This window comes from Clarias gariepinus, chromosome 8, assembly GCF_024256425.1.
Source record: "Clarias gariepinus isolate MV-2021 ecotype Netherlands chromosome 8, CGAR_prim_01v2, whole genome shotgun sequence".
Taxonomy (NCBI): Eukaryota; Metazoa; Chordata; class Actinopteri; order Siluriformes; family Clariidae; genus Clarias; species Clarias gariepinus.
The window spans coordinates 28424652-28431994 of NC_071107.1; the positions used below are offsets into that span (position 1 = coordinate 28424652).

Below are 7343 nucleotides of genomic sequence, written 5' to 3' on the forward strand. Positions count from 1 at the left end.
CCTTTAACCGCGCTAAAGCCAATAGGAGCTGTCCGCGAGCCCCGCACGCCAGGCGTTCCAAAGTGCATGTTCAGACAAATCCCGCCTACTTCGCTGCAATTGGCTACAAGTTCGTTCTCACGAGAAGTTCCCCAATCGGAGTTTTCATACACCGGATTTACGGCGTATGAGACTCTCGGAGCGCGTACTGGAGAGGAAGGAAATGGCGCGTACGTGTGATGTAGGAGAGAGAAGGCGCCTTTTTTAAAACTTTTTAAAAATCTAGATTAAATATTTTGGGGTGTTTTTTTGCAATATGTAATTAGTAAGTAAATATAATAATGCAACTCGTTTTTGCTACCATCTAATCGTTTTTTTTTAAACAAGGCTACAATTTACTATTAATAATGTTTAATGTATTAAACAATTAATAACTGTTTTCTCAATAGGATGCCTGCAAATGTTTTGTGCATAAACGCTTACAGACTCTATTCCCAAAAAAATAAATGAATAAGATCAAATAAATATTTGTTCAATGTAAAATTTGAGCATCAATCCATATCGTGGATCCATATCGATATCATATATGGTATCAATAATAATGAAAGCAGTCTTTTTGCTATTCTTAGTCTCTAAAACTTAGGCTTGCCTCGAATGGAAATGAAGAGCCATTACCGTGGTATTTCACACCTCGAGCTGGAATGTGGAAAGTGCATAAAAACCTTACTTTGCTTAGAATAGTGGTTTTGAATGTTCCCAACACCCTGTGAGAAAACTACAGGCTGGCCATCACCCCCACACAGCTTATCTAGCAGCATTTTGTCTGATGTTTAACATGACAAAGAGCAGTTCTCATGCAGAGAACACCAGGAGAGCCGTTGTCTTACACATTCAGAATTATTTCGTAGAACCAGCTTTACTGGATTTATACGAGTTCGAGAATGTATTTCACTTTGGCTGCTTGCAGGGAGCACGGTGGTTCAGAAAAGCCGCTTCACAATTCCTCGGGGGTTCGAGTGTCACCTCAAGTTTGTGTGCATGGCGTGTGCTTTCTGTGTTTCCTCCCACAGTCCAAAGATATGCTTTGTAAGGCATGTTTCCAAACTGTAGTGTATGACTGCAAGTATGTTTGCAATCCTGTGCCCTGTGATGTTTGAAATATAGTAAACTACAGCACGAGATGAGTTTCTCCAATGCATACTTTTCAGGAATTTCTAAGATGACCTTAATTTAGCAAAGCTCGTGCGTTATATAATTACATATTAAGTGCCAGGTGTTTATCCATATGACACATATAAATGTCAAAAGCTGGAGATCTTGATTTCCAGTACATGAAGAATATGTTCCCTTAAGAGTTACACTGTTCAAAAACTTCCTTCAAGAAACCACAACATAAAACGGTTGCTATTATTAGTAATGGTCGAGCGATATGGTACAATACTTAAAAGAAAAGCATTTATTAATTGTTTTAAATCAATGTCATTTAATTATTCATCTCTGTTATTGACCTTCGATAATGTCCATGAGCACTTCCTGTTCAGAAAACTGCTGCAAAAACATGCTCATCTCATCCAGCAGCTCCTCCCCTAATAAAAATCCATGTACATCGTGCAGAGTTTTCCCAATCCGATGGTCAGTGACCCGATCTTGTGCGAAGTTGTAGGTCCTGATTTTTTCTGATCTGCCTCGGGTACCAATCTGTTACAACAGAAAGTTAATATTGAAAAAATTGTAAGTCTAGAGTCATAAAAAGTTCTACATTTCAACAAGAACCTCCAAACAGTTAACATTTTTGTTTAATCTCAGTGGCCAATCTTGAAGTCTAATCTAGTTTTAAACATCAAACCTCGTACAAGGAATTGATGTCTTTGTTTGATGCATCCAAACAATTATTTTATTATTGCTTTTCCTAGGATTAAAATTGTGTGGGAGGATTTACCACATCCAACTCTAGAAACCTTGTGTCCAGTGTGCATAATGTCAACACATACACTAGAGGGCAGTGTTGCATAAACTTAATCAGAAACCAATCCAAAATAAATTCTGATGTTTCACTAAATACTTTTTTTTTTAACAATTTCTCTTAAATACAATTTTACTCTGTGATTAATAAAGGATTCCATCCCTCTATCTATCTATCTATCTATCTCAGATCATGATAGAAGCAAAGTGCTGCAGATGTGATTTTACAGGTCAGCTTATGCGGTTTTTGTTGATTTTTCAAGACCTCTCAGTGGAAGGAAAACAAGTCATTCAGTGTAAATGATCAAATAATGTTCTGTATATCTAAACAAATAACACTTCTAAAACAACATGACAGACATCCTGGTTAGTAAACAAAGCAACTTCCAACAAACTCGCTAATTTAATTGCTGTCTGGAAACAAGATTTTTTATTACTGTGGAAATGCAGAATAACTTTATTATGGAGGTCAGCCAGAGAATGCTGCTACTTTTGATTAAAAGTCATAACTTCCAATCTCTGACTCGGAATTCCTACCCCCTGATAATCTTTTTTTTTTTTTTTTTAACAAACTTTTAAATGTTTATGACTTAAGTCAGTACAAAAAAGAAAAAAAAATAGTTTCCAAACAATTGTATTCATGTTTACCTTTTATGGGCACAAGGTGGGATACACCCTAGACAGGGTGCCAATCCATGGGAAGGCACACACGCACACACACACCCTGAAGGTGCGAGGCTACAGTGCCAACACCTACACCACCGTACCACATTAGTATTCCAGCAACAAAAAAAAAAAAAAAAAAAAAAAAAAAATTTGTCCTACAGTTAAGACTGATTGTACTTAAGGCTATATTTTAAGTATATAGTCGTCACAACCATTATTGACTTTGTTTCATTAATTACTGTTTACAGCTTTTATGGTTTTTAATGTAGTAAAATTTTGGAAGATATCCTTGCTTTACAGCAGTTATTTGCATGTGCCCAAGACTTTTCCACAAGACTGTATAAGTATTTGCTTTAGATCACTTTAAAAAATCGTTACACATAATATACGATTTGTTGTTTTGAGGCTGAAAATCATACAGGACTCATCACAGTTAGCTGGCTAGCTTGTTAATTACAATTAGTACGAATATGGAGGTGTCCATTTTTTTTTTTCCACAGCTGTGTATTAAAAATAGTGATAGCTAAGTATGAAAGCACAATGCTTTGGTTTACATACTTGTATGTTGCAATAGTAGATACTATCTCATTTAAGAAAAAAAAACAATAAAAAAAAAAACTCAGTAGAGTACCTGAAGTTTGCGGGCGTGGTACCTCTTACTCGTCTCCTCCTCCAGCTTTGCGGCGTAGAGCTTGGCCCGCAGCAGCTTCATGGCCTTCTCTTTGTTTTTTATCTGGGAGCGCTCTTGCTGACACTCAGACACTGTGCCTGCAATTCCAACATTTACCCTCAGCAGTAGAAAGGCTAACATATTGTACACACCTGTCGGAGTTGTTTGCCCTGATCTAGTCAAAAGGTTGGACACTCCTCCTAATTCCATAATTTTAACTGATTTAAATTTATTTCTACATTGTAAAACAATGCTGAAATCATTAAAAATCTGCAATAATCTCCTTTGAACAGTTGATATTAAAACGTGTCTGCTACTTATACTCTGTAAAGCCATCAAACGGCCCTAATCTGAGGTGCTGTTTGTTTATTGGTGATTTTTGAGGCTGGTAACTCTAAATGAACTTCTCTGCAGCAGAGGTAAGTTTTGGTCTTGTTTTCCTGGGATGGTCCTCATGAGAGCCGGTGTTATCATGGTGCTTGATGAGTTTTGTAAATGCACTTGACACAACACTGTTTTTGCAAGAACTATTCCAGAACAGATGACCTTCACGATTTAAAGTAGCAACTTTAGTTGTTACTAAATCCCATAATTGCATACGTGTTATTTCATAGTTTTGAAATCTCCAGCATTGTTGTAGAATGTATAAAAAAAAAAAATCCAAACTTGTGTCCAAACTTTTGCCTGCATCTTATGAAGGAAGTTAATAAAGAATTGACCTGTTGGTAAATGGACTATCCTGACCGCACTGTCAGTCGTGTTAACATGCTGTCCTCCAGCTCCACTTGCTCTTTTTGTTTCAATCCTCAGGTCTTTAGGGTTAATAGTAAAGGAGATCTGTGAATGCAATGCAGAATAGTTATAAACCTTAACATTTTTACATCAGCATGGATAAACACTGATGTACATCAGTGTGAAATCTTGCACCCTTGCATCAAGCCAAAGAAAATATTATGACCTCATGCAAGGAGCTGTTCAGAGATATTGCTTAGTGTCTGTTCTATTTACAGCACCTCTGTAGGCTGTGGCAATATTGCCACCGTCATAGTGCTGGTGTGCATGCGGCCTTGTTTCTCTGTCTTCGGGACTCTCTGGACCCGATGGACACCTGCTTCAAACTTCATCTTCTTATAGCTCAGTGGACCACTGACGCTGGCCGTGGCATGTCGTAAACCCCCTGAGTTAAAGAGGTAAAAGCATTCTCACAGTCTTAGAGGCATTCATGGAGCTGCAGCCAGTCCATTTATCATAGTTAACAATGACATTAAGAGAGACTGACCAATATCACTTCGCATATATTCCAGTGTGTCAAAGCCCCAGCCATGAAAAGCAGCATAGTTTTGGTACATGTCAAATATTTCTGCTGTAAAAAGCATGGCCTCTTGACCTCCAATTCCAGCGGTAACCTCTAAGACCAAATCACTCAAGTCTGATTCTTCCTCGGGAACAAGGAGTGAGAGAATCTATATAAGAATTAAAAAATAAGTATTAGAGCTTTTGGGGGTTTGAAGCATATATTTAAGGACATGTCCCCTAAATGTTTGTAGGACCAGTAAACCTGAACCCATTGTACCACATTTTATTATCAATTATCAGTTATCAAACACTGTGACTAATGCTTGTAATAAACAGTGTAATCATGCAACTTGCATACGAAGTTAAAGTTTTAACTAAAATCTTTAAAGTTATAATAGGTTACAGTATATTCTTCATTTTAGGAACAACCATGGTGGGCATCTCACATTACACCGTGTGTCAAACCTAGGCTACATTAGCAGGAAACCCACATCGAGCTCCACTCCTATTATTTCTAAGCTGACATTAATTTAGCAGAGTTATTTAGCTCATGCGTTATATAACAAAACATTAACTGCCAGATGTTTATCCACAAAACATCTGAGCAGATTTATACAGTTTGATTCATGTTTCAATAGCATTCTTTGTGCAAAGTGAATGCATACAGATATAATACAGGAAAGTATTCATTATTTAGATGAAGAATATCCAATATGTCTTGATGTTCTCTTAGGAGTAACATTGTTCAAAATGTCTTTCAAAAGAGCACAAAATTAAACTTTTGCTATAATTAGTAATGGCAAGTAATACAGCACAGTGATTAAAATGAAAGCTGATTAATTGTTTTAAATGAATGTCATATGCAAGGCTTTCTATCAGCTCAAACCAGTCTGGACATTGCCCCCAAAAAAACTGAAGGTCTTTTGCACCATTCTTTGTAAACTCTACAGGCTGTATGAAACGCCCAAAGATAAGCAGTTTCTTGAGGAACCATTCCAGGTCACCCGTATTACATTTCCCTGTTGTGATGTTTGCTGGGCGGCAGGGTGGCTTAGTGGTTAGCACTGTCGCCTTGCACCTCCAGGGTCCGGGTTCGATTTCCGTTCAGGTTTGAGTTTGCATGTTCCCCCTGTGCATAGTGGGTTTGCTTCATGTACTGTGGTTTCCTCCCACAGTCCAAAGACATGCACATTTGGCTAACTGGTGTTTCCAAATTGCCTGTAGTGTGTGAACAAGTGTGTGAGTATGTGTGTGTGTGTCCTGCGATGGACTGGCACCCTGTCCATATTGTACCCCGCCTCATGCCCTAAGTCTCCTGGGATAGGCTCCAGGCCCCCAGCAACCCTGTATACAGGACTAAACGATACAGACAGTGAGTGAGTGATGTTTGCTGTGAACATTAACCCAAAGCTCTTTGGCTGCACCTGCATGCTTTTACGCTGATTGGAAGAATGAATGCATAAACAAATGTGCATGTGTTAGAGAGGATCCTGTGCCTAAAGCGTGGTGGAATTCTGTACCGTTTGTTTCATTTCTTGCATGGATGCCAGGCAGTGCTCCCTCTCTGTCTCAGCAAGCTCGCGCAGGTCAGGGTCATTTTCTATAGAGATATAAAGGTTAGTCATCACTTCAGCTGGCACTTTAAACACAAAACCCCAGGATGACACACTCGGTACCTTTCAGTAATGACTCGGTCTCCTCGAAATCCCTTTGTTTTAACTGCAGCTCGCTAATTTTCTGAACAAGAGGCGCTAGAGCAGTGACCCTCGCCCGCTTCGCCCTCACCACCTCCTCCTCCTCCTGCTGCTCGTGTGTGTGCAGGTGTGCGGTGTTCACCGCGCGCAGACACTCCTCATACTCCGCCTGCGCTCTCCTCAGGTAGTCCTGCACGGAGCTCCTGCTAAACAGCTCGTCCGCCGTCAGGAGCTTCGCCAGCAGTGCTGAGTGTGCCGTGTGAAAGGTTCTGTGTCGGTAAACCGGGGCTCCACGCGCACGGCTGTACGTCAGACCACCGAGCGCGTGATTAAACACGGCTCTAGCGCGGTGTCCTGTCGGCGGGAACGCAGCGCGTCTGAGCAGCTGCTTAGTGAAACACGCCACAGCCATGCGGGAAGGTTTTTAATAACGTTTACAGTCCATCACCTACCACGCTTTCTTATTACAGGACAACAATCCGGTCATGCGCTTACTTCCGTGTTAGTCGTACTTCAAAATAAAAGTCACAGTTTTATGAACGGGATTATTAACTTTGCTTTATTCATTGCGTATCGAAGTTTTATATATTATTACCTGCTCTAATATGCCCAACAATGCCATGCTGCAAAGTGTCCCTCAGTCTAAATTCCCATTTAGAAAGTTCTCGAAGTTCTTTGACAACTCAGACTTGTTCCGTCATCTGATATACACTTTCATTGGGAACACAAATTAGCCTAATCTGCATGCTTTTTAGACATGTGGGAGGAAACCAGAGTACCTGGAGGAAACCCACCAAGGCCGGGGAGAACATAGAAACTCCATGCACACAGACCCGAGGTGGGAATCAACCAGGACTCTGGAAGTGCAAAGCAACAATGCTAACTACTATTAAGCCACTGTGCCGCCTGGAACTGGAATTATTAAATTTGCTTTATCCATTATGTATTGATTTTTTAAAAATATATTTTCTCTGCTCTAACACACCCTGTTAAAAAAAAATTATAATAAAAAAACTACGTTATATTTATGCCACAATCTTGAGCGCACAGTTTTGACACTGTGAGAGCAGACAAAG

At 39.7% G+C, this 7343-nt stretch overlaps 1 protein-coding gene across 1 annotated transcript; it reads right to left on the bottom strand.

Annotated features, from left to right (window-relative positions):
* Window positions 1-1412: 1412 nt before the first annotated feature.
* mtrf1l (mitochondrial translational release factor 1-like) lies at window positions 1413-6795 on the bottom strand. The gene is made up of 7 exons (XM_053501381.1): window positions 6250-6795; window positions 6094-6173; window positions 4557-4740; window positions 4291-4454; window positions 3997-4114; window positions 3239-3375; window positions 1413-1677 (listed from the first exon to the last, which is right to left on the bottom strand). Exons 1-7 carry the CDS (start codon window positions 6677-6679, stop codon window positions 1480-1482), a joined length of 1311 nt encoding a protein of 436 aa, XP_053357356.1. The 5' UTR covers window positions 6680-6795; the 3' UTR covers window positions 1413-1479.
* Between the last annotated feature and the right edge of the window lie 548 nt (window positions 6796-7343).

What these genes read in the sequence shown, in the direction of transcription:
- mtrf1l (XM_053501381.1), bottom strand. Translation starts at nt 6,679, where the DNA reads ATGGCTGTGGCGTGTTTCACTAAGCAGCTGCTCAGACGCGCTGCGTTC. An exon ending in GACCGAGTCATTACTGAAAG is followed by an intron (nt 6,174 to 6,249) that starts GTACCGAGTGTG and finishes ATATCTCTATAG; the next exon opens with AAAATGACCCTGACCTGCGC. An exon ending in TGCAAGAAATGAAACAAACG is followed by an intron (nt 4,741 to 6,093) that starts GTACAGAATTCC and finishes ATTCTTATATAG; the next exon opens with ATTCTCTCACTCCTTGTTCC.